General features: G+C 42.8%; 3 protein-coding genes and 2 non-coding genes across 6 annotated transcripts; 3 read left to right on the top strand and 2 right to left on the bottom strand.

The window, feature by feature from the left end:
* Positions 1–314: 314 nt before the first annotated feature.
* fam189b (family with sequence similarity 189 member B) lies at positions 315–8760 on the bottom strand. Of its 2 annotated transcripts, XM_068570644.1 has the most exons (15): positions 7786–8760; positions 7250–7705; positions 7100–7156; positions 6443–6550; positions 6177–6293; positions 5793–5900; positions 5470–5630; positions 5279–5378; positions 5118–5190; positions 4523–4820; positions 4064–4425; positions 3939–3980; positions 2853–3025; positions 2551–2697; positions 315–2425 (listed from the first exon to the last, which is right to left on the bottom strand). In XM_068570644.1, the coding sequence occupies exons 2-15, from the start codon at positions 7481–7483 to the stop codon at positions 2171–2173; spliced, it is 2235 nt and encodes a 744-aa protein (XP_068426745.1). In that variant the 5' UTR covers positions 7484–7705; positions 7786–8760; the 3' UTR covers positions 315–2170. The 2 variants fall into 2 exon arrangements, with proteins under 2 accessions (XP_068426745.1, XP_068426744.1); XM_068570643.1 differs by having other exon boundaries at positions 7250–8760.
* Positions 8761–9238: 478 nt separating this feature from the next.
* Positions 9239–14427, bottom strand: rab13 (RAB13, member RAS oncogene family). The gene is made up of 8 exons (XM_068569529.1): positions 13862–14427; positions 13037–13097; positions 12663–12723; positions 12460–12537; positions 11351–11440; positions 10995–11060; positions 10819–10869; positions 9239–10720 (listed from the first exon to the last, which is right to left on the bottom strand). Exons 1-8 carry the CDS (start codon positions 13983–13985, stop codon positions 10649–10651), a joined length of 603 nt encoding a protein of 200 aa, XP_068425630.1. The 5' UTR covers positions 13986–14427; the 3' UTR covers positions 9239–10648.
* Positions 14428–15460: 1033 nt separating this feature from the next.
* Positions 15461–19087, top strand: rps27.2 (ribosomal protein S27, isoform 2). Its single transcript, XM_068569530.1, has 4 exons — positions 15461–15541; positions 16063–16171; positions 16692–16802; positions 17968–19087. Exons 1-4 carry the CDS (start codon positions 15536–15538, stop codon positions 17994–17996), a joined length of 255 nt encoding a protein of 84 aa, XP_068425631.1. The 5' UTR covers positions 15461–15535; the 3' UTR covers positions 17997–19087.
* Positions 16462–16594, top strand: LOC137781833 (small nucleolar RNA SNORA13). The gene has a single exon (XR_011077240.1). It is a non-coding gene; the product is annotated as a small nucleolar RNA SNORA13 (small nucleolar RNA).
* Positions 17315–17446, top strand: LOC137781826 (small nucleolar RNA SNORA13). The gene has a single exon (XR_011077233.1). It is a non-coding gene; the product is annotated as a small nucleolar RNA SNORA13 (small nucleolar RNA).
* Positions 19088–26661: the final 7574 nt, after the last annotated feature.

Raw genomic sequence — 26661 nt, 5'->3', positions numbered from 1 at the left:
TTTAATACACGGTAGCAGAACAACATTACCCAGCACCCATTGCGGGTGGTGCATGTGGGCGTATATTTTGGAAGGCTCCATTTGACATTGAGCGTTTGATTGGCCGGTACCATCGAACCAGGATGGGCTTTTACACTGGCTGACCAATAGGATTTAAGAAGAGGTGGGGTCAAGGTGGAGTGAGGAGATTTGTTGAGAAAGGCGTGAGGCTCAAATGTTATAATTATAGTAATAGTTTACCTTCCAGAGTTGAAAGGAGAAACATAAAACAGATATAAAGAAACAACACAAAACCTTGCAGTATTGTCTGGGATTTTGGCCTTTATAATTGGTACAAAACATCAACATAGGTATTTTGTATTTGTCTATCATTTATTTCATATTTTGAAATACATAACTTGCATTAAAAGTTTTGCCATTGACACTGCATTTAAAATCTGGAATACGTGTCATATTTAGATACATTTATTATTCAGGTTTCAAGGCTCGAGCCTGTTAAGCCTGCCATACAGATATACATTTCTTCAAATAAATAACGTTTAATGCAAGACAGGAGGTAGAAATACAGCTCAATGCCTTAATAAGGGAGTGTATGGGTGTGCCTGCATCTGTGTGCAGGTGTATGTGCGTGTGCATTTTTAACATTTGGTAAATACATATAAGTATATCCAAAATGTGCCTTTACTAATATAGAGTCAATATAATCACTTTGTGAGCACATCAAAAATACTTTCTAAAGAAAAAACCTCCAATCCGACACAAATATTAATATACTCATTACCCAGTTTCCAGAGCTGCCAGACCCATCATATGTTAGCAGCCCATGGCTTTGTTTATTTATCATTAACCACCCATCCACAACCCCTGCAAGTCCAAAGAGAACCGTGCCAAAGCATAGTGTGAAGCCCAGCCTCATAACAAATACCAACATTTATTGCAAGAGACTCTTCAGTCACAGTGCAATTTACACCACTTATCTTACAGGATCCGGCTGCGTTAGCTAGTGTCATACATATACCTGTGCAATTGAAACATTTTAAATCCCGACAAAAATCAAATTAGGATGCAGAGGCGTGTTTGGAGCCATCTCAGAAAACTTTTGGAGCACTGTGCATCTTTGACTTTGACCTTCCCCTTCCTCTATCTATTGACACAAACACATTTCAAATGCAAGAAGAAATTAAATAAGAAGCATTGTCAAAACATGCAGATAAGACATTCTGAGGACATGTTACGTAATTACACAGACGGTCAGGTCCAATGCACAAGGTACCTGCTGTATTCGGGAGGCTATAGCAAAACATGCACATATGCAAATCAAACCACCGCGTCCATCGGCCACTCACAGAATATACATTTCAAATGCTTAGCATGTGTCTGTGGCATGCATTAATGTCAATGTTAATAATGCTGGCTGCCTTTTTTCAGGCCGGTGTGAAGGTGGAAAAACGTGGAGAAAGAGGGAATCTGAATTGCAAAAAGAAAAAGACAAAATGAGCAACTCAGTGAAGGGTTTTCTATGTGAGAGCACTCAGCTAACTCTATCTCGATGTAAATTCATTTGATTTAATGAATGGAAGACAAAATAAGGGCTTCTATGATACTTCTCTCAGCGATCCTGTGGGTGAATTTCAATGTGCAAAAGGGCCAGAAGCATATTGCAACCCATAATGATGTAATAGACTGAATGTACATCTGAGTAATTGGTTGTTGTTGTAGCATGAATGCTAGTTGAGTTCTGCCTCCAGTCTTGAGGAAAATAGGTCTCCAGATCAATATTGAGGGAGAATGGTTGGAGAATACAGCGGAAAGATGTATCTGGATGGTTGTTTCGGCCAGTTGTGGATTCATTCTGTTAAAACAGGGACCACGCCGCTCAGAAATATGCATCGAATGACCGTTTCACTGACGTCGAACAGTGAAATAGTGTGATAGATGTTCAGAGTGATAAAGAGCACCACTGAATAAGGCCATTTGCACAGTTGGCTACAGGAAACGGAGGTGACAAAGAGGAAAAGGAGGGAAGACTTTCAAATTTGAAGGACGAGATGTCTCCACTAAACTGCCTCAGACTGTACTTTTCCTCAGCCTGCCTTATTACCTCCAGTCTTCCTTACAGCCCTGTCAACTCGTCAGCATCTTCCATCCCTCCTTCCCCCTGTCCCTGTCCTCACAGTGCAGACTCTGAGTAAAGAGCTCCTGATGACCCATGCGGTGCATGAGGTGCCACTAATCGACGTAGTGATGCTGAGGACGAGGAGCTTAAATCTCCACAGCTGCGCAGGTGGATCCCCTCTGGAGCCAGACTGCTGTGGTGCCGGTTGTGTCGACTGTCACTATGGGAATGGTGGTGTCCACGGCGATGAGGGTGATGGGTGTGATGGTTGGGGTATCCTCGGCTGTTGCTCCAAGGGGTCAGCAACACCTGGGGATGAGTTTTTCAGAACAAATGTAGACAAAGAGCAGATTGCTTTACTCGCAGAAACACTTTGATGTCGTGAACTGATGATAGGGGGAAACAAACAAGTCGAATCAGAACTTGTGTCCTACTTGTTCAAAGGGCAGGTGGTTGGTGGCAGCGCCCTCAACCCCACTCCTCCTCTTCGGCCCCTGCCCGGTGCTCCCAGCATGCTCGGAGGAGGGCGATAGGTTGCGTTTGGAGCGCTGCAGGAAGCGAGCCACCAGACCCCGAGTCACCTGAAGGAGAAGTAAAATGATCAATGGAGAGGAAGATGAAATAAGCCGATCAAACAATAGCTCGCTCGGTTGATTGATAAAGACGTCCAAGGAAAATGTTAACAATACTTATTTTAGGTGTTTGATGTTTCTGTAACAAGTATTTTCAGACTAACTTTAAGGTCTCCTAGGGAACGGTGGCAGTCTTTAGGTAAACGCAGCGGTGAGGTGGGAGGTTTAGAGGGAACCTGCACCCCTGTGGCTGCTGTTTTCACGCTGTCTTTCCTTGGCAGAGCTTCAGCAGGAGGCAAAGAGGGGTGGGGCAACAGACATGCCTCAGAGGATGGACCTATGAGAGATGGAGTCAGAGAGAAAGAGACATTCATTCAACAACTTACTCTTACGACAGTAAATTGTCTAGGACATGGAGGACAACTACCACAGATGAAGAATAGCTGGAGTCATTTGAACATATGCCCATCCAAATCCAGAAGCTTAATTTGAACTTCTGCGAGAGCCAAGGCCGAAATAACAAACCAACTATGCTTGACGAGAAAGAAAAGCACATAACTGAATAATCTAGCCAAAATGTACAATGCTAAACCAAACTGCATAACTACATAAAAGGGGAAGGAGAAGGTACCTGGAACTAAACAAAACCCCAAACTGTTTGCAAAATCATGCAGAAGAGCTTTGAATACACAGTCTGAATTTAAGCAGGAAGCAGAAAATGTCCAAAAAACCCAGAAGTGCTACTACATCTGATCTGTATTCATTAGGTTTATCTGTGAGCATTTTTTTGCTATTTTCCATGACGAGACTTTCGACAGGACAAGAAGCGCGACCTTCATGAATCAGGTTGTGTTCTTTGAAAATAACATGTAAATGAGGAACTGGTGAGACACATTATTATTTCCACAGCGGAACCTAACTTATCAACCTGTCATCAAAGCCGTGTTAATTTAGATATAGATCATAAATCAGATGCACGCAGGGACAGAGCTGCATGTCTCCTCTGATGTTTATATCCCTGCTGGTTTCCAAGAGGGTTTGATAAATGATGGCTATCAGGTGCAAATTTGTTGAAGTGTGTCTGATCTAAACAACTTTGAAGTGTTTTCTTTTGGGATTTTTTTTATTTAATCAAAAGGAAGAGAGCGTAGCGGTGATTACGTGCAACAAAGCCAGATTTGAACCCAGGATATTCTGATCTTAAGACCACTAGATCATCACATTTTAACGGTCTGTAAATTAGAGCTTACCTGTATCTATAGATACTTTGCTGCCTCGAGAGCCAAAGTCAACTAGAGAAGAGGAGGAAGAAGGACATGTTATGGACATTGAAACAGTAATGCAGGAGTGGTACACCTCTTTGCGTCTGACTTACCTGTGTCAGTCGAGGAGCCAATGCCTGGCTCACTGTGTGACCTCACAAGACGTAGGAGGCTCTCACTATCCCTTCTTGCACTCTCTCCATCCTTCTCACTCTTCCCGGCCCTTCGTCGAAGGTACAACGGTTGGCCCAAAAGGGGTGGCCCATTCCCCTGACCACCGCTTTGCTCACTCGTGGCTGAGAGGAATGAAATGGGTGGAGCAGGGGAAGTTGGGGTAGCTCCTTGGTGTGAGAGCGTGGAAGGGCAAATTTGAAACTCTGGGTTGGAGGATTGCTGTGGAGAGGGAGATTTCCCTATAGCTTCCAGCTGGGAACAGCTACTAGCTAGCATGGCCTGCCGACGCAATACTGGAGACCTGCAGGACAAAACAGGGCAGCACACAACATATCAATTGTCAACTGTCCAGCTCTTACATTATTGCTTTGTGTCTGTATGTGTGTGTTCGTCCTCACCTGTATGTGGTGGTCGCTGTGCTGGGTGAAGAGCAGGAGTTGGACCTCTCTCCTCTTAGGAAGCGCCTGGCTCTCGGTCCCCCTGCCAGAGGACTCTCTGGTGTCTGAGACAGGGGACTACGAAAGCTGATGTACTCCCCGCCGTCTCCTCCGTCTCCCCCCTCACCAACGGTCCTGTTGCCCCTCTCCCCGTGGGTCCTCAGCGCAACCTCCAGCAGACAAGAGTCCTCAGATGGGGAGGAATCATCAGGGATATCCACAATCTCTGACATCAACAGAGATCCACTGTCCATGGACACTAATAAAGAAAGGTAACTCTTTATTATAACAGTTTACTTTTAGTTTTTACTTAAAGCATAGGTTAAGCATTTCATTGAATTAATGGCTGATTTTATGTTTATAAAAAGTGTTTTTGTTACACTATATTTCATGATTTTAGGTATCTCATTTTGAAAAACACATCTAATTTAAGCAGTTATAGTTGCTCAAAATATACACTCCCTGATTCTAATGCAGTATTCAAAAGAAACCCTATATCTCCACATTTTCTTTCAACACATCGTTCACTTTATAAAACTGTAAAACATCTTCTCACCTTCTCCGCTGAAGGCAGTAGAAGTTCCCCTCTCTCCAGACAGCTCTGTGCCATGAGGGTCAAACACGGTTGCCTTAACAGTCAAAATAGAGGAGCATTAGCATTGGACACACAAACACACACACACACACACACACACACACACACACACACACACGTACCTGGCTTGCAGCTCTTTGTCCCATCACAGCTTCATAAGGAGGGGGACAGTCCGTGGGGTAGAGAGGAACAGGGCTCTCCATGGAGCCATTATATGTGATGCTGGACGTAAATACAAAACATATCAAACATCATTACATACATCACATGAGTAATACATAATATTAATTATTAATAGTATTAACTGTGGTACCTCTGAGCGTCTGTTTCAGAGCTGCAAGTGTACTCAGGAGGGTAGTAGGGGGGCGGAGGGATAGGTGGGACAAACTCCTCAAAGTCCATGATGTTGGTCAGGAAGGCGTCCTGAGGAGTGGTGCATTCTGGGTTGACTGACCGAGAGCGATGTGGGGCCAGCTAGTAAGGGAGAACAGGAAACACACTGATATCATTCAACAGATAGACGTAATGACGTAACAGTCTGTCCTCAAATATGCAGCAGTGTATTGCTGAGTAGTTGCCATGAGGAAAAAAAATCTTGAGTTTGGTGAATGTGAAATGTGCTGTGTCTGTACTCACCAGGTGCACAAGATCCAGAGAGAATATGTGGATACTGCAGGTCACAGTGGACAGAGTACAGATGATGGTGGAGAGAATGCTGAGACCACATGCACTGAACAAAAGGTCCTTTAGAGAAAAACGCATTTAGAGAATCAAAATATGACAACACAAAGTTGTTTTATTGATGGAAATGTGTAATATTTCTACCATAGGTTCACAATTTTTTTAGCTTTTGTTTTGATGGCTAGTGAACATGAGGGATGCTAAGAGCAAGAGAAAAACGGGTTCAATGTTATGAGTGCCTGCATACTATTTCAAGACAGACTTGAAAAATGGTGAACCTATCCTTTATTGGTTAACTTAGGTGATACAAGTTTGAATAAAGAGAGCCATCCTACCCACCTTCAGCTGATGTCTGACTGAGTGGCAGTCAGCATTCAGGTAGAGGACCAAGGTCTCCTCCTCTGTGATGGAGCAGGAGTGGGTGGGTGCACAACACACACACAGACCATTCTCCACCTACACACATTCCCAAACAGAGGATGAGGAAGCGTGAAACTGCACACTAAAAACATATTCACAATGATTTCTGACACGTTCCTAATGCATTCTAGAGCATCGTCTAAGCATGAGGCTCCAGAAGACAACACTTGCATAATGTAGCGTACCTGGCAGGTGAGCATAGACTTGACCATCTGTGCATTCTGACATGAGAGCATTGAGCCGGCCAGACTGAGGATCACACACACTGCAGACAGCAGCATGAACAGCGACACCTGTGGGGGAACACAGAGCCATGTTTTGATTTGGAGCAGGGAGTTAAACATTTCTTATGTTCTTAGTCTTAAGTCTTATTCTCCAAAGACAAAGCTCGGTGATTTCACTAATAAGCAAACCTTCATCTAGGGAGGAGGAGCTAATCAGTGAAGTACCAGGATCGTTTTTTGGAGGGATTTGCTTTGGATTACTTAGTTTGGAGTCATTTTTAACAAATGAATATATTAATGTACAACATATAGGTCCAGAATCAAACAGTATGCAGGAGCCACCTTAAGGCGCTTTAACATTTCAACTGATGTTTCCGAATCCACTTCAGCTTTGAAGCCAGAATGGATAAGAAGCCCTTAAAATGCTCAGAAAAAAAAATTGGACGATGTACAATCTTCTGATGACGATCATGTGATATCATCAAACACTCAAGCACATATACTAAAGTGACATTTCTCGACCCTTCTTACTCCAATAGTCCATGTTGGCAATCCAGCATTGCTGCAGGACATACATGGTTTTACACCTATTTTTATCAGAATAAAATATACATTTACCACCAGCGTCAGAGGTCTCCTCCATGAGATTATCCCAACTATTCCTGATGCCACCACCTGCAAAACAGACACCACGTACATCAGAAAAACACCCTTCAGAATCTCTGCTGTTATATTCTTAACAGGTTTACAAGTCAGAGTTACACTTACAAAGAAGCCGGCCCAGAATGGACAGGACTGCCTCACACGGGCAGAGGAGGTGAAGGCCATGCTGGTGAAAGAGAAGGCCAGGACCATAGCCCCCAGGCCCAGGTGGCACAGGCCTAGGTAAAGGAGGAGCCGTGCCCCACCAGGCCCCCGGCCTGACATGCCCCTGCGGCTGTCCGACCAGCCTCGAGACCCCGAGGCCGAAGCCACGCTGCTGGAGTCCGACGGCGAAGGCATGCCAGGCTCGTCGGCGCGTGTGAAGGAGGCTGAGAGAGGTTTCACGCTTACACCGAGTTCAGAAAACAAAGTTCAGTTGTGTGGGTAGAAGTGCAGGCAAGTAGAAGAGGGAGAGACATAAATGCTGGTTTCACAGCTCCACTCTGTCACAATTATGCACCAAGCTCCCCACTGGCAGGTGCCATAGGTCCTGCGCAATGCCCCATGGTGCGCACTGTAGTCCTGTGAGTGAGTCCAAGAACTTTGTCAGCAGAAAGTTGAGAATTGAGCAGCCACTACACACTCCCAGCAACCGTACTCACCTCAATTGACGGTTCAGCCATGATACTAAGATAGCTTCAGTCAATACAGTGTCTCTTTCAGCCGTGTGCAGTTCGCAGGGTACTGTCTCCTACAGAGTAGCCTATAATAGCATTCTCTGACTTAAACACAATCAATATGGGGCTAGTTTTTGCAACTTATGCATCACTGTTATATACTCATTTGCTTTTTGCTGCTCCCTCCTCTCCATCTTCTGCTTTCCACCTCTCCCTCCTCTCGCCAGTGGCATTGCGGTAACTGGAGACACGAGCAGGCCGCACATTTAAAGCATCCCAAAAGCATCCCAAAGAAAGCAGCTGATCCCTCGTTGTTTCACCCCCAGCAGAGATGACACGAACCAGTCAGTCCGTATGTTCCATCAGAAGGGGCAACATCCAAACATGTGCGCTCCCCTCCCGCGACCTTACGTTAGGTCCTCATCCTGTCACGAATGAGAAAAAGGCGGCGTGGAGATCAAAGCCCAAGATCATCGGTCCGTTCGGGAAGCGACACTAATTACCTTGACGTGAACAGGAAATAAATATACTCCATCGATTTTCAAACTGCACCAAAAATAGAAGTCCGGCTGGGATTATTATTTCCCCCCATTTCGGTCTTTCACAACAACACATCGGGGCTTTTGCGGTGGTCTTACACGAGCACCTAGACCCTCCTCCTCCTCCTCCTCCTCCGCCACCTCTTTCCTCCCTGCAGTCACGCGGGCATCCTGTTCGGCCCGTGTGTTTGTGTGTGGATGTATTCCCGGACGTTCACCTCTCTGCCTCCCACTACACGTCACATGCACATAAAAGCAGAGCCTGTATCCTACCTATGTCCGGGATATAACATCTATAAATCCATCCGAGTTGATCTGTGATTCTTTTTTTTAATCCGCCCTCCCTCTGCTGCCCGCGTCTCCTCCTCTGGTCCTCGCTATAGCTCTGGTACTGGGGAAGGAATGTATCGTGTTTGCAAACCGAAACCTGCCCTGCGTGATGACAAGGCACGCATGACGTGCAGGCAACTTGGAGATGCGGCAGAGTGCGCGCACACACGGTCTATGACACTGTCGTGGTGCTGATGCTGGAACAGAAGGGCGGTTGCCTAGCAATTAGCGGCTGTGCGCGTGTGTCCGTGGGTGTGTGTATTAACTAACACTGTCAACATACATATTTTGTATTGTCCTTGAGACAGCTTCTGCTCTGTACACTCTCTATTTGTAATGTATCTTTATTTGGTCTTTAACATTAATGAACATTACAGAACAAACCTTAACAAGGTCCCCATCTATTGCACAGACATATCCGTCCAACCTGTTGCGCCAGATGTTTCCTATTAAAGGATGTTTTGTGGTGTTTGACTCAAACAACCTTCGTAATTTTGGGCTGCATGAAAGAAATTGAGTTGACTTTCCAACATAAAGTTTCACACAACACACGTTTAGTGTTTATCCGTTTTATTAAGCAAGTGGCAGGTATGTAAACGACACACACAGTTTTGTGGCACGTCTACAAAGACACTGAATTTGAGAGAGAGAAAAAACAGATAGTCTGAAGTCTGGATTTGTATGATCTGAAATTGCCTGAACGGAGAAACTGTCTTGTCAGATGTAGCTAATGTGTGGTGTTAAGTAAGAGATAAACCAGGCACTTCAGATAAAAGGCTCAACCCACTAAATCAATTCAAAGTGAGGCTCATGTGAGCACTGCTGCTTCCCTCACATCCTGTCCAATCACTTGCTTTATATCATTCTTTCATCTCTCTGCTCAACTTCTCATATTGCACTTATCTCTGTTCCATATTGTTCACATTCCCAACCCGTTGTTCTGTTAAAACAAAGCTTCGACTCTATGCATCCCACAACTTGTTTCATTCATTAACGCAAAGAGGGTTTTTTTCCCCCACTTCTCATAGGATGTAACCGCCCAAAATGGTTTAACGCTAAATGGCATCCGTTACAGGAGATTCTGTTGAACGTACACAATTTAAGTATTTCAGCAATTTTAGGGTAAACACAATATAAACATAATGTTACTAGAAATGCTGTCTGTATTCATCTCTGAAATGTGGGGAGACAAAATGCTTCTTCGCCCTATTGGACTGGGACGTCTGCATATCTCTGCTTTTGATGGAAGAGATCGTTTAATTTCAAACAGTGAATCGACACAAGTGAAAGTGCATCATTAACCAAATATGTTTTACCACTTAAATCAATTCACTCATTATGTCAAGTATTCAAACCATCAAACCGAATGAGGTTCATGACCAAAAGCCTGTGTGCACCGGATGTGAACACAAACACTTTCCATCAAACTCTTCCTTTGCCATTGAGCCAGCTGTATGTGCTCACACATAAGAAATACATTGTTCATTAACCCAGTTTTAAAAGACCCAACGAAAGGTCCTTAAACACAGTAAGTGGTACTGTTGCAGATGTGGTGTCAAGAAAAAAACATGGCAGAAATAGAAATGTACAGCTTAACTAAACATGGTGGGAACTGCCAAGTGAAATGCTGTGTTAGCTATTCGTTTAGAGTCATTTAGGACCCCGACTTTGCAACAGTGCCGTGACAAAAACAGTATCGCTGGAGATGCGGCAGAAGATGCGTTCAATGTGAATTACAGGCACAATCACTTCAATAAAATTTGAGCTCAAAAGGAAGAATACATTTTCCTCTGACAAAGGACGCTTTTGGGGGACAAAAGTAGTTTTGGTGTCAAAACAAAGTTTTGGCACCTGTATGTATTTGATATGTGAGCCCACAAGATGGAGACAGAAAACCTGCTGTCCTGTAACTGTCCCCATAAACTGATGCGCTCTTACATTTGTATGGCTCTTTCTAATGTGTGCTGGCCAGCGATTATCTAGAGAAGGATGCATTTGGAGGATTTCTTCTCTGTACTGCTTGTGATTTTCACCTGTCGACCCGTGGGGCCCTGTCAAGTAAGGAAATACAGGAAATTACAGACTGGATGAACATAAAGTCTTATATTCAGGGAGGAACAAATGTTTGGGATTATTCTGTATAACTTACTGGTTTCTTGCTGGATTTCTGTAGTATGTCGCTCGCCAAAGCGAGAAAAGACTAAAGGAAACAGAAAATGAATGTTAAGTCTGCAACATTCATCCCAACAAAACACACGTATGAGCTTGAGCTTAATGAAGCATGCAGACACTGTTTTGTTAGCCAGTGGTTATGTTCCGGCTCACCTCCTCCACGTTAATGCTGGACTTTGCACTGGTCTCAAAGAACCTGATGCCATGATCTTTTGCCAACTGTCAACAACAGATACAGAGCAAGTAAAAGTAGGTCAAGATATGATTAATAATCACTTCCTGCTTCTTATCTAAAGTATATACAAAGCCGATACATCCAAAACATGCTACACACTCAGTCCCTTCCTCAAACAATCACCCGCTCTTATCTTTAAAAGACACAAACAATCATTTCTATTGTCTCTTTCTAAGAATGAGACTACACTTTATCACATCACTTTAACATTTAATGGAACAGCAATGAGAATAACAACACGGGAATAGTTGTGTTTCTGGTGGGGTCATCTCACCTTTTCCCCCATCTCCTTGGAAACTTTCCGCTTTGCTTCAATGTCGCACTTATTGCCTAGTAACATTTGATTGACCCCAGCTGATGCATTCTGCAGAGGAGGGAATGCAGTTAATTGATTAGTTGAGTTCTTTGATAAGAAAGTTTGCTGAGTGGAGGTCACGTTCAAGAAGAAATCAAAGTGATCACAAACATCTTGACTTTAAGTCTGAACAACCAGAATGAGTTGCACTGACAGCAGCCGCTCTAAAGGGAAACGGTCTCTATACTTCAGGATACTTACTGACTAGGATAATCTCAAGGAAATTATTATAGAAAACTATAAATAGTGAGTGGGTTCAGGCATTAAGTCGGGACTATTTAACAAAACAAACACAGCTAACTCAATCAGCCCGACTGAGTCTGATGGGGGATCTTATTCTCTGGTAAACGGTGGGTCCAGAAAGTCCTTGATTTGCAGAAACCCCCCAAAAACCACAGACGTGATCCCAAACATATAGTACCAGCCACTTTGACTGACACTTTAAGATTGAGCCGCAACAAACTTTCTGTTAAGAGATTTTTTTACTAAATTAAATTGATATGAACACTACCCAAGTTTCAGCAAAAATTACAAGAACAAAAGGACGAGAATATTTTACAAAAAGTCATTTTACATAACTAAAAGGAAAATTTGTGGAGAGAGAGAGAGAGAGAGAGAGAGAGAGAGAGAGAGAGAGAGAGAGAGAGAGAGAGAGAGAGAGAGAGAGAGAGAAGGTCGTAACACACTCTCACAGTTTGTAGTACTTATTATATTAATGACATTTTAATTTCAGTTATTAAATCCTGATCAGGAAGTAATCATTATACCTGACCAAAACATAATTGATAAAGTGAGTATGGCCGCCCTGGTACCATAGTGGTTAAAACCCAAACCAACATCTCTCTCCTTGTTTTTTTTCGATGTCCCTACTCAGAAGTTCCAGTGATTTTAAGTGAACTTGCCCTTTAAAATCACTGGTTGTGAACCTACTTGGTTGTTGCAGTGAATCCGCTCGTGACTAATAACTGAGCACTATTTTTTAAAATTTCCTGGTTATCTTTGCCAGGACTGAGTGGAAACAGTCTCACTTCTTTGATGCTCTTCATCCAGTTCTGGATGTTTTCGAAGGACTTCTCGTCTGTGATGTCATACACCAGGATGATGCCCTGACACAGAGGCAGAGAGAGAGAGAGTATTTAAGGAGTCAGTGAGAAGTAAAGAGCAAGCACAAAGCAAGGCTGATGTCAGCCATGATTATCCAGTCTGCTTGTTCTGCAGGTCCAGTGCTCACCATGGCTCCTCTGTAGTAGGCTGTTGTAATGGTCTTAAACCTCTCCTGTCCTGCTGTGTCCCTGCACAAAGCACACACAGCGAAAGTAAGACACATGCACTTATGCATGCAAATTGTGCAACAACTTAACTGTCAAAGATAGTTGAAGTTGTAGGACGATGTGCATTTTATACTGCTATGGCAGGCAAAATGTATGTTGCTGGAGCAGCACATGAAGTGACTTTCTGTGGCGGATCATGTGTGATGGATTCTAGACAATAAACCCTGTCGTGATGTCTTGTTTTGGAGAACAAGGGGGAGCTTCCTCTTTCCTCTCAGGAAAGTGAGCCAGAGAAAAACAAAACGTTTCCAGACAACCAACTGCCATCTCTTACCAGACTTGTAGTTTGACTTTCTTTCCACCCACTTCAATGGTTTTTACTTTAAAGTCGATGCCTATACGAAGACCAAACAAAGAGGAGAATGGATGGACATAGAATGAGTTAAATACCTCGGATATGAACTAGAAACACACATACACACATACACCCACCCACTCACCCACACACAGGTTACTCTCACATGGGTGGAGACTAATTCATGGTGATTTTGACCCCTCAGTGTACTGCACACACACACACACACACACACACACACACACACACACACACACACACACACACACACACACAGTAAAGAGTACATCCATGCAGGACACACAGAGTTTGAGTTGTGTTTTGTCCCCCTGCTGGATGGACAAGCTGACAGACAGACAGACAGAGGAAGAGGAAGAGGAAAGTGAGGGGAAGAGGACGAGGGGGTTGTCCTGTGAAAAAAAAAAGAGCCAACCATTCTTCTGGGAACGTCGAGATGGTAAAAGAGATAGGAATGAGGGTGGGTGGACCCTCTGAGAGCCGAGTGAGAGGAATGAGATCTGAGGGCGAGATGGGGGAGAGGGTCAGGGAAAAGACAAGCACGCATTCAACAAGAGGAAAACATTCAACAGGAGAAAAAAAAAGGAGAAGAGACAGAATGAAAAAAGAGAAAGACATGAGAGAACACGACTAGTTCAGACACGAAAGCAGTCTGGGAAACCAGTTTGTACAGAATCAATTAGAGGAATCATTAAATGTCCGCGTTCAGCAAACATCTTACTCATGAAATAAGTTAGAAAGGCCGAGCATAAATAAGGCAAACATGACATCATACCAATAACATACCGATGGTGGAAATGTACGTGGAGTTGAAATTGTCCTCAGATAAACGAATGATCAAACAAGTTTTTCCCACTCCGCTGTCCCCGATGAGTAACAGTTTGTAGAGGAAATCATACTTCTTCGCCATGTTCGCAACTGTTTCTTCAAAGTTGACGCCGAATGAGGGAAAATTGGAGTTGTCTTTTTCTGAAAGAACTTTTCATCGACTCAAGTCTTAAAAAATCCGGGTTATTATTGTAGTAGAAAAGAAGCAGGCTTTTTTTAAAAATCCATGTAACGAGTGGATCCTCTTTTCCTTTTTTTCCCTCTCTTGTCACCGGTAAATTCCGATCCCCCTCAGTGGCTCTGAGCTGCGTAAAGAAATACACTCCATCCAAAGTTGAACTCTCTGCGGCCGATCAGTCTTCAACATCAAATCTATTCAGGGCTCATTTTGCTTTCATCCGAATGTCAATATGACTCCGTCCACACACATACCGGGGTGGCTACGTGTTTTTTTCGGAATCCAACCAGATCCCAGATCCGAGCAGAGCCTACGTAGTGTGGGAGTGCTTCATGGGAGTAATGGCTGAGACCTGCAGGTACCCAGCATGACCACAAGATGGCGCCGTCTATCAGAACACGAAGGATACACCTGAGGGGACGTGAACCTTGTACTTACGTGGCAAAGTCGACTGGAAGAGACGTTATTTTCTATTCTTGAGCATCTTTGTTAAAAACGTCAGAATCGTTTCCCTTTATATGTTTGCAAACTGTATTTAAATAAATTACTGACATCAACTGGAGCAATGAGATGTTTTCCTATCTTTCGTTTCATCAATAGTATATGTTTAATACTTACTTGAAATAATAAAAGTAACGTTTTAAAATATATTTTGAGGTTTCAAAAGTGGAATCCCAATTATTATTTTTTTGTCAACCTAATTGTAACTCAGCGGCTCTTTTTACTAAAGAAAACAGCATTGGAAACTTTTATTTAAGATTTTAGATTACTTGTTGTAGTAATTGTATTTTCTCCAACTATGCATATTTATTTATACTCATGCACCACACCATCAAGGCAAATTAAGTTCATGTGAAAACCCTACTTGACAATAAACCTGTTTGATCAAATGTTGTTTCATGTCATGAGTTACATTATTTATGTTTTCTTTGTATATTTCCAATGACCATACAAGATCATACACAGTGTAATTTAAACAATTTGTAATATTTAATGATACTATTTAGTTTAAAGCCTATTTATTTGAACTACCACTACTACTACTACTACTACTACTACTACTACTACTGCTACTACTCATGTAACACGTATTTTGAATGACTAGAGCTTGACACATACTGCATGGGTCAAAGTATGTAGACATCTGAATATTCAGCTCGTATTTTATACTTACATTGTAGAGTTGAACATGTACATTTCAAAGCTCTGGAGTTGAAATATATATTTTGTTGAAATAAATGCTACATAGAAACACAACAAATTGCCAAATATTTAAAAGCGAGTTTTATCCTCAAAATCTAAGCAATCAATGGTTATAAGAAATACATGTATATGTAATTCCAGATGTAATATTCCTCCTCTTACCTCTTCCGGGTCTTTGCTCGTCATCCAAACGGTTCGACTTCCGGTGCGTCGTCAGTGAGCTTTTCCGTTGAAGTTCTCCATACGCAGACATGCCTGTAAGTATTACCACGGATTATTTTAGTAAACGACAATCTTTTAAGTGTTTTGTTAAGATTAATCCCAAGCGACATAAAGTGTGGTTTGTTTCCGGTGGAATAGACATTTTTTCTGTCGTCGTGCTTAATGAGTAAAGATGTGACACTCACGCGGCATGGCGTGACACGTGCACAACAAAGAGGTCCACGAGCTCGCTTTATGGCCACCAGTCACATGTTGTTTTTTTAGAGGGTTTAAAAATATGTTTTTGTTTATATTCTGAGTACAATCTCTAGAATTACTTTAAATTATTCAATCCATTTATTGTAGTACTTTTACTTTAATTTAAAAGCTCATTTAAATGTTGTAAAGAGATTTCGACCCTTGCACGCGGTAAACATGATGTAAAGTTAGTAACGTTGACCAGGACCAACCATACAATTAGTTGTTGTTCCTGATATTAAAATACGTTTAAGACTCCATAGATGCTGTTTAATATATCCATATTAATATTCAGCTAAATTGCTGTGTTTCCTTCAAGCTTGCAAAGGAGCTGTTACACCCGAGTGCGGAGGAGGAAAGAAGGACACACAAGAAAAAACGTCTTGTTCAGAGCCCGAATTCCTATTTTATGGATGTGAAATGTCCAGGTCAGTTTGTGTGTTTGATTTAAACAACAGAGATATAAATGTATCTGCATCAGTTGAAGGACATTTACTTTTATGCAAATACATTTACGTAAAGTGTTAGAGAGAGAGAAATCTGAGTGCTATAGTTAAAATAGTAGTAAGATCATGTCATTTTTATATATTAGAGTACATTTTACACAACATAAACTTAAATTATATTTAGATTAGAAGTGAATGCAGGTTTTAAAACCTACTTGTTATAATTTAGTTTGGATTTTAATACTCTTCCAAATATATTGTATTACAATATTTGCCTTTATGTGTTGCCTTTTCACTGTTCCCGTAGTGATTGGGGTGTCAAATAAGGCATACAATGACACTTGTGGCCATTTTGTTAAATTAGTTTCTCGTAACTCTTTTTCCTAAACAGCTGCAAGGACATTTCAGTAACTGAGAGTACATTTGATAATGTGGTTGTTATGTCGAGGTTGTTTCATGACTGTCCCATCTAATGATCTTTACTGTGTGTGTGTGTGCGCAGGCTGCTACAAGATCACCACGGTGTTCAGTCACGCTCAGACTGTCGTGCTGTGTGTTGGCTGTTCCACAGTCCTCTGCCAGCCGACGGGAGGGAAAGCTCGCCTCACAGAAGGTAACCCGCGTGCATAGTGAAGACTGAATCTACCTGTTCATGCTAATGTACCTGTAGCGCGACATGTCTACGTAAAAACATTCAGAAATACATACAGATGCCTTCTGTAGGTTCAAATTACCCCCTTGGTATTTCCAGTTGTCTATTTGTGTGTTTTAGTGTTATGCAATGTTATAGTTCATGTGGTATGTCCACTTGGGTTCAGTGTCTATACATTCCTGCACAAGCTTCAAACTGAGACCAGAGCCCAACCTGTACCTATGTTTTTAATACTCAGTCTGGCTGAACCTGACTGTTATTGCCACATTTGATAATTAAAACTATATATTTGTTTTTCCTATCGAGCACTGTGTGCACCGTGGTTATTCCATTTTTTAAAAGTGCCCTAAGGCCAAAGCTTTCAGCAGAAAAATGTCCCAAAACTCAGTATTCCGTTGGTCAGGACGGACCAACCTGTATAGTGCAGAAGCAACCTGTAAAAAACACTCACCTGTATCCTCTACACCTACATCTGCCTTTGTGTTGCCCTTTCATTGTGCTCTTCATGAATGGGGTGTCTACTAAGGCGTACATTGACTCTTGTGGTTGTGACAGAAATTCATCATTGTTGATCCATTTCTACACAGTCGACTGCAAGCACAGCTTTTCATCCAGGTGTTTTGTTTGGACTCCTTTCAGGAAGCAGAATAGTTTCGAAGAAGCTTAAACTTTATTTTAGATAAAAGATGAGTCAGAATTTCTTCCCCATTCAGAGTACTCTGAATAAATGCCGATATTGTATTCAGGATGTTGGTGAATTGGTTGAATTTAAGGTCAATGTTAGTTTTTATTGAAACTCTCGCTATCCTACTCGCTCAGTGCTGTGCTCTGCTGCCATGGTAACTAAGCACTTCTCCGTGCACTCAGCTTCGGGTGACTATAGGTGCAGCTTTTGGAGAAGATTCAGCCTTTGAACCGAGTGCTCTCTCATCTGTAATATCGCTGTCGGGTATCTCAAACTAGTTGCAGCCGAAATTGCGTTGCATTTTTCTGAGGTATTTTTAAAACGTGGTCCATCATTTGGAGGAACTTAGAAGACAAACTATTAGCTATCATCACAACCAAAAGGTATTGTTTTGGTTTTCTTCTTTTTTTTACTGACAGTATTTCTTCCATCTCTCCTCAGGATGTTCCTTCAGGAGGAAACAGCACTAGTTTAACCAGATGGGGTTGGACTCAGTCGTGGAGGAACAGAGGTCATGACGTAGCACTGCCACAGAGCTCAGGAGGAGCGGAAATACAAATCATGTAATATACAAAGTCTCTATAGAATATGCACAGAGAAATACGTGACATTTGAGATGTCACATATCCAATTATTCATCCCTCTTATTAAACCTGGGTTGTTTTTTTGGTAAAATAATCTTGCATGTTTGTCATCCAGTTGGTTCTCTGTCAAGTTTCTTAGATGTCTGAAGACGTCCTGTAGAAGTCAGGGGCCCTTAATGAGCTGGTACAGGTCAGGGCCTTTGAGGACTCTGGCATTCGTCTCCAAGTGTACAGATGTGTAGCCTCATCGGTGTTTGTGTCGAGTGATTTGCATCTGTTTGTGTTACACCGTCAATGATTAAGCACATGCAGGAAGGTGGAGGTGTGTAAAGAGCCGTGGTGATCCTTAAACCAGTTGCTCTGCGCCAAAGATTTATGCAAATGTTCTTTTAAAACACAACCAGTTCTTGAAAAGGTGACACACTGTGGCTGAAATGGAAAATTACAGCCGCAAGAACTGTTCGTAACTACAGTTTTACTATGTTAGGACTGCACTTGGTATAACTGACAGTTGGTTGTGTTGGAGCTAGTAATCAATCCACTCGATGCCTGCATGTTCCAAGGCAATGCCGCAATTTAAGCATTTTATTTAAGGGCAGAAAATTATGTCATCAGTGCCTGCTCCACAGCCGGTGGCGTTGGTCCAGGGCCCACTGTCACTCTGACTGTGGATTTGTTTCAGGGAAAGTCATCTGATGGTGACGTGACACTAAATGCCATTATGACTGATTTATGGTTGTGAATTTACATTAACATGTGTTCGCAAGCTTCCTGTGACAATAATGTGGGAGTAATTCTTGTGAAGTTGAAAGAAATAATTAGTAACTTGGCGATCAATCTGCTAAAATCATTTGTGTCCAGTTTACTCTTGCTTGAACACTTTAGAGTTGTGTGACTGAATGAAGAAATGAATTATGGGGACATTTTCATTATCTCTTGCTTGTATACGGCTTTAAAATAAAATCCTAAGAATGTAATTTGATGTGCGTCCTGGTTGAGTGACTTACACACGTTAAACACACAATATACCCTGCAGTTCTCTCATACTTCACACTGCCAGTATTTTTATGGATTAATGCTAACATTATTACATACACCTCTTGTCTGTTTTCACTCAGGGGATATTTCAGCTTCGTTTTGTCGAAAGAAAGTCTTTAGAAGTTATACAATATTTGTTATGGCTAGCTATAGGAACGGACCTGGATCATGAAAGAGTCACACTAAAATACAACTTAGGTGCTTAATCCATTTTTTTCTGCTTATCTGTACCCATCATACCAATTTCAATTATTGCGTCAGAAATGATCTTATACTGAGCATAAAGCAGGTAGAGCAGCAGTCTGGGACACCTGGAGGGGACTGACCGCACAAAGTGAGAGAAAAGAGACGCTCAGAGGACAGCAGCAGGAAAACATCCCTCCTGAGAGTGGACTTGACATCAGTATATAGAGAACGAGTACAATTTATTAAAACAGATAGTGCATAGCCGTTGATAATAAAGCGCCATGTGTAACGTGTGTTATTAGTATTGTGGTACTTTCAGCACTGACTAAAATATCTGTCGGTAGAGGGTGCTGCAGTGCAACGTGTCAGGGTGCAGCCTTACGGCCGAGTTTTCCTCCTTTGATAAAGTACATGAAGCTAATAGACATTAAGAGCAGTAAGAAGACATCTAATGCATATGGGTGAGATTGCTCGTTGATGTTGGTTTATTCAGGACTTCACATGCTTTGGTTTAATGTGTAATATTTTTTAAAGACAGGCGCTGACCGGCGTTTGTGTTTTCATCAGGTATTTCAGGTTGGTGCTGAATTCCTTGGGAATGGAGTAGTGCAAGGGCATTTGGTCAAAGGCTCCACATTCAACCTGGAAATACAAGACACAGTCAAGCCACACACTTTATCAATTTGTGTGGAATCGGTACTTATGCCAGCTGTTAAGTTTAACATAACTTTTTTGTGTAGACCAGCAGGCTTCGCTGGCCCTGACGGCCACTAACCTATACATCAGGGTGCTTCTCTTAGGACTTGCTGTTTATCCTCTGGCCTGTAGTTGGCCATCGCTGTCTAAAGATGCTCTCGGGCTGCCCTGAGACACCTGATTCTAGCAACAATTTGGTTTGTTTACTCTCCTGTTTGTGTGGTACTGAAGTGCAGTGCATGTCGCTGTCTGTCCTCAGATAGGCAGAGGGAACAGAGCGGACATGCAGGGCGTGTGGGCACTGAAGGCGGTGTTGGTGGGGTCGATGCCGCTGCTAAGCGATGACCCGTGGCACGTCATCGCTGAGCGGGAGATAGAGAGGAGGATCGATAGCAAAAGGTAGCAAAATCAGTCTGAAACATGACCAGATGAGTTTTTACTCTATTGATCAAAGCAGTTTGCTTTCTCATCCCAGCAGCGAAAGACAGAAAGTAACAACAACAAAAAAACACAAACCGTGTAGAGATTACAAGACCGTGCAGGAGATGGTGTCAGGGCGAGGAAGAGGAAGTGTGTGTGTGTGTAACTATTATACAAGGTTGTCACAGAAGAGCACCTTATGACATTGAAAACCCTGACTAGAAGCACACTTGAGAGTCTATATTGAGCATGCATGCACACACACCATTTTGTTTGAGTTTCTCCTTCGCCAAGGACAGAGCTATTACACACAATTAGCATTTAGTGCACAATTAACTGACCTGAACACTGATGAGCAGGGTCTGGCTGACCCCACGTCTCCGTGACAACGACCTCCAGCAGAGCAGAGCTGGTGTCAGGCCGCTTGTCTGAATCCCCCCGGGGGTCAACACAGACAAGCCAGGCGGTGGATCGGGCAGATGGCATCAGCAACACGGTGCTCATGGCAAACAGACTCTTGATTTTTGGGTAAAATGGATCTGTTTATTGCTAGAATTTATCAAATCTGTCAGAAAAAACGTTTTTTTTCTTCCTCTGTTTAATTAAAGACACTTCACAGGTACAGGTGCACCTCAGCAAACAGTTTTTAATGTAGAACTTTACAATTAGCACTCTGATCCAAAGAGAGTCCTCCACGTCACTAAACTGTTTTCTATGCATACACAAATACACAACACACACACACACACACACACACACACACACACACACACACACACACACACACACACACACACACACACACACAGATAAACATGTGTTCTTTTGGTATCTAATTTGAAGATTAACAACAACTGAACATTTTATTTTGGAAATCCAAAAGACCATTCACAGTTTAAATGCTTATTTTATTGTTGATTTTATTGGTTGATCAAAAGCGTAATTGTTCCGATCCCTTCCTTTTCCCTAATTTATCCTGAACTGTTTTATGAGAGGAGCCTATTCACCATGGACTGTGACTTCATGGAAACACAGAATATAATGACTCACGTTGTGTTACATATAGAGCGAGACTGAAGAAAAAGCCCACGGCAAAAGAAAGATACTTTTTATTGGGCTGCCTGACACCTTCCATGTCTAGGTAATAGGAGGTAAACATGATGAAATATGAGTGTAAGTGTATGACCCTCAAGAGTTACATCCGGGTGGTTGTAAAGGTTTAGGGCGGGTTTGCTTTCCTGCGGCTCTTTCACCATCTCATTGGTGAAAGTAGTTTCCCCTGAGCTCTACGGTCAGAAAGTGGATACGTTAGTAAACACATGCTTAAAGACACACAGCCATCTGTTCCATGTACACACACTGCAACCACAAACAGACATCAGCTCACACACACACACGCACACGCACACACACACACACACACACACAGGAGTGAGGGTCACCGTGATGGATGCTACCCCTGAATGGCCACGAGTATTAAAAGCCTGGCGACCTGGTAAAAACAATCCGTCATGTCAGTTTGTCACAGCTTGAAATTAATCATTCCTGTGCCAGTGATAATTTCCTGCATTAATTATTCTGACCATGTGGCTTAAATAGTCTGCTTGCTGTGTGTGTGTGTCTGCCAGCGCCATGTGTGAAAGAACATGTAGGGGGATGAGGAGGAGGTTGTCAAACTGCGTCCCCTTTTGGTCAAGTCATGCTAAGTACATCCTTTCAACATGCTACTGAGAAGATGAGAGAACGCTACGTGAGGAACGCATCGCTTCTACTTCCTTTCAGTGGGAAACGTACCACAAATATTTATTCAGATCATTTAGCAAAGCAGTGAAAATAATTGGATCGGGAAAACCAGGCAGATAAACACGTGAGGAGGAATGTTTGAGCACATTTCTTTGTGTTGGCTGATTGCACCATGCTCCTAATGGATGAAACAGATAATGTGTTAGGACTGTTCTCAGTAGGTTGCAGGGGAGACTCAGAAAATGTAAATATGTGTTCACGAGTCAGATGCTGCTCAGTTGTTTTGGTTCGCCAATTTGTTGCTGTGTGTGTTCACACAGGCGGCAAATTGATTATTTTCTTTGTCAAAACGGTCTATGCAGTCAAAGAACTGAATTTGATGAGTTTAGCGATGCATATTTCAACTGGTAGTTCACGCAACAAGTAAATACATTCTGTATTTCAGTAATACTTTCTAAAGGATGTGTTTCATAAGTACATAGAAACAGTGTTTACTACGGTTTGAGAATGATGAATCTGAACGCCTGTGCTTCCTTGTGTCTTAAAGAGCTGATACGGAAGTATCCTTCTATTTATCCATCCATCCGTGAATTATATTCATCTATTGTCTATAATCATACTCAGCTCATAGCAACCCAGGATCTATCCCTGCATATATTTTGTGGAAGACACACAAACACAACAGCAGGCAACTTACAGTCTCCTGTCCAGCTGACCTAGATTCTACAGCAGCCCGAAGAGACAGACACAAACTACACCATGCTCTTCTCACAAATGACCTTATTTGTGTTAAAACCCTCGCCCTGCACCAAAGAGTCATGTTGTCAAAGTGTGAAATAAGAGACGTCACGCAATGACTACACTATATTGTGCAAAAGGAAACCCTGTAAAATTAAAGCGCGACAGAATAACTTATAACCCGAAGACCAGAACAATCACTGCTGTTATTGACGGCACTTTACTTATTGAAGAATTCCCTTTTTTTACTTCCCATTACATCATTACATGAGTCACAACATCAAATTGACTTGAATGCCCAATTTGTGAAGCACTCGAGCTTATTCCTGCTGGAATCACCCAATCAACAGCTTTCTTTGAGCTCATTAAAAACAAAGAGTCAATGTGAAGGAGATGCTGATTGCTAATCAACAGTTTCTCAAGCGCATGCATGTGTGTCTCTGTGACTCCCTTCGCTCGGCATCCTCTAGTCAGTGTCAGGAAAATCCCCTCCGATGCAGACGATTGCTATGGAAACCAACATCACTTTTCAGTAACTGGGCAGGGATGGAGGCGGTCGAGAGGGGGGGGGGGGATGTTCAAGCACTTCAAATGAAAAAGACATTCTATTGTAGTCCCCTCTGCGTGTGTGTGTGTGCGTGTGTGACTATTATATAAGGTTGTCACAGAAGAGCACCTTATGACATTGAAAACCATGAATAGAAGCCGCTTGAGAGATCTCGAGAAGTCTCAGCGTCTGTCAAAGAGTGCATAAGTGCGATAAGAAGAAGAAGGTATAGCTCGAGCAGCAGGGAGGGAAGAGAGAAAAGAGTCAAATAAAACTTAATGAAGACACTTGCTGGGCTGGTGAAATACTGAGACTGAAGGCATGAAGAAGAAGAAGAAGAAGAGGGAGGACAAAGACGAAGGAGTCGGGGGCCCACCGCTCACTTTCAGCTTCTCCTCCTTTCATGGCTGCCGGTGAGGGGCCTGACGTTGTGCTGAGGTCAAGAGATGCTAAAAATAGCTATTTTGAACTCGAACCACAGACCAGAGTCCCACCTGGATGCTGAGAGCAGATGAGTAGTGCTGCCGGCGTGCCGCTGATCGTTCCTCGACTCTAATTGGCTGACTGTCTCAAGTTTCAGCCTTTTTTCACCACCAGCGCCGAGATGCCAGAGGCCACGACTTTGGATCCACTTCATGCGCCGTGAAACGTGACAATCTGACACAGGGCGACGCCTCCGACACCTCGAATGAAAGAGGGAGAAAAAAGAAAGTCGGAGACAAAATGAAAAAGTAAATTGGTCATTAAATGTATGAGTGGCACTGATACCCGGATGAAGACATGGTACGCAAAGCAGTTACAGTTAGCCAAGTAATGTCAGTGCAAGTGGCAACAGTACAAGTCCTGTCAGAGCACGGCTCCCCTGTGGCATCATTAAAAACCCCATCGTCTCTATTGCGATTCAACCGAACAGCCTAAAAAAAATTGATCAATTAACAACCTCTGCTCTCTTCCTTCTCTTCTCTCACACATGCATGCAGGCACGTCCCCATCACGCAGCCTGAGGGGAGTGTGGGCGGCCAGTGTTGCCATGGAGCTAAGATTGTACCGGCTCGTTTCTGTGGCGATGGTGGAGAAGTTGTGTCCTGGACCCGGTGCTCGTACCTGCACGGCCACCTGAACCACGACCAACAAGGTCTACGAACAATTGCACATAAAGAAAAGGCAAAAATAATTCCAAAATATCTTTCAATGAATGAATTTCCTGCAACCAACTCCTTTTGGACAATATGAAAAGCACTTTACTAACGGTATCAGTTCTTCCTCTGAATAATAATCTCCTGTCTGCCTTGAAATAGTATGAGCAGTCTGCCCTAATGTTGGATGCTGGCTAACCTTCTTATGTCCTGGCATAAACAATGCATAACACATTTATTGATTCAATAAAATCAAAGGACTGCAGTACAGCTAGGGTGTGTTACATTTTAATGCCCAGGAAGCTGACAGCACACTAAAGGAGAATGGACCAGGTGGACATTTAGGAGCCTGTAATCTGATCTGTTACACCAACAAACACACACATTCATGTTTCTTATCCAATATCACTAATGGATGCCGACATTACTTCCATGATCGTGTAAGTGTTAGAGAACCCACGATTCCAGTCAAGTCTCTTAAGGCCTAGACGAGGCACAAAGCATTTAGCTATAAACTTCTCAGCTATTCCCAGCCCCAAGTAAGTGTGAACGTTACAATAGAAAAGAGAAACGTTAAAGGAGACGCAAATGGGCAAGTTGAGCTTCGGGGCACTTTGATTAAAACGATGGTCGAGAAACAGGCTTACAGTTCGACAACAACAAGGAAGTCCAAATGAGCATCCAAAAGAGCCGACTGCACAGCCAGAAGTACAGAATCCAGTCTGGCGCTAAATGAGGAAATGAGTGACAGGTGTGCTGGGAGGACAGGGTCAGGTGACCGCTGACAGCTTGAGGGATGGCGACAGTCAAAAAGTTGAATAAAATCCCTCCTGACGTCTTTTCCAAACCCTGAATTCTCCTTCACATATTTTCCACGGTTTCCCTCGAGGTCATTTCACAATCGACAACGCTTCCAGTAGATCGCACAAACCAAACAGACAATGAACTGATGTGCAATATGAATAAACTCTTCAATATTGATGCTTCCTGTGTGGGCATAATGGGAATCAAACCATTGAATATTATGTCATCTTTTTACTGTTTAATGATCGATTATAGACATATCTTGTCCCTTTTAACATATGCTGGTTGTGTGTTTTCATGAACAGCCGAATGGTACGTCACAATGTTGCTGCCGTAAAGAATTGTGGGGCGGGATTCTCCTCTTTCCTTTTGGGAAGGATGGTCCAGTGTTTCCTGTGCCAAAGGAGCTGAAAAAGGAAGCTTTGGAGCACCTGTCCTTCACATTTAGAGAATTTGAAAAGCTCTTATCATGAACGCCACTCAGAAACGTCCGGGTCACTTCCCTTCGAAGCGAAAAAGACTTTGCAGCCATGAACTCACAGTCACAAAGAATACAGGAACTCAGAAGGAGAAGAAAGGACAGGGCAGGAGTGACCTTGTTCCTTTACAGTGTGTGTCTCTGTGTGTGTGTGTGTGTCTGTGTGTGTGTGCGTGCACACTCACAGATCCTGTGTGTTGACGCTTAAGTGTATCGTCTCTGTGAATCACAATCTGGCCCACATTTATTTCTTCCTTCATCATCACCACGGCAACATCACTGTCACTCTCTGACCAGCTCACCATCCTGATTCCTCATTTCTACCTGAATGTACGGATACACACATTCATAAAAAACGCACAAGTACAATCTTTGAATTTGCAATAATTGCAAATTCAAATAAATGCAATACTCTAACCGCCCGCACCACACATACAGATCCATAAATACAGATCCATAAATACAGATCCTTGCACGCACAGACCTGTATGTGATAGATCTGTCCCTTTGGTTGCCAGGGAAACACCAGGATGTAAGGCGTCAGAGTTGGTTCATAGCGCTCCACTTCCTGGTGAACTGTGACTGGTGGGAGGTCATCGAAAGGTTTTTACCGTTTTAAAAAGGGAGCCAGAGTAAATAACGGTGTATTCATGTGCTGTCCCCCGCAACAATATGAAGAGCTGCATCTCCTCCACTGTGTTGCTGCGAGAAGCATCCAGTACACCGATCATCTCCACCGTCAAACAAAGACGGGTTAGAGATGAG

The sequence above is a fragment of the Clinocottus analis genome, unplaced genomic scaffold, assembly GCF_023055335.1.
Source record: "Clinocottus analis isolate CAN_PGR_092001 unplaced genomic scaffold, fCliAna1.0.p SCAF_9, whole genome shotgun sequence".
In the NCBI taxonomy this organism is placed as follows: Eukaryota; Metazoa; Chordata; class Actinopteri; order Perciformes; family Cottidae; genus Clinocottus; species Clinocottus analis.
Note: the sequence above shows the minus strand (reverse complement) of the source record. Positions and strands in the feature narration are given on the sequence as shown.

Excerpts from the sequence above, each read along its gene's own strand:
- fam189b (XM_068570643.1), bottom strand. The coding sequence starts at position 7,483 with ATGCCTTCGCCGTCGGACTCCAGCAGCGTGGCTTCGGCCTCGGGGTCT. Across the intron at positions 7,157-7,249 it reads CATTCTGGGCCGGCTTCTTT|GTGGTGGCATCAGGAATAGT; the intron begins GTAAGTGTAACT and ends TCTGTTTTGCAG. Across the intron at positions 5,631-5,792 it reads CTCTGGATCTTGTGCACCTG|CTGGCCCCACATCGCTCTCG; the intron begins GTGAGTACAGAC and ends CTCCCTTACTAG.
- rab13 (XM_068569529.1), bottom strand. The coding sequence starts at position 13,985 with ATGGCGAAGAAGTATGATTTCCTCTACAAACTGTTACTCATCGGGGAC. Across the intron at positions 12,538-12,662 it reads CCTACTACAGAGGAGCCATG|GGCATCATCCTGGTGTATGA; the intron begins GTGAGCACTGGA and ends CCTCTGTGTCAG. Across the intron at positions 11,061-11,350 it reads CCAAGGAGATGGGGGAAAAG|TTGGCAAAAGATCATGGCAT; the intron begins GTGAGATGACCC and ends TGTTGTTGACAG.
- rps27.2 (XM_068569530.1), top strand. Across the intron at positions 16,172-16,691 it reads TATGGATGTGAAATGTCCAG|GCTGCTACAAGATCACCACG; the intron begins GTCAGTTTGTGT and ends GTGTGTGCGCAG. Across the intron at positions 16,803-17,967 it reads GAAAGCTCGCCTCACAGAAG|GATGTTCCTTCAGGAGGAAA; the intron begins GTAACCCGCGTG and ends ATCTCTCCTCAG.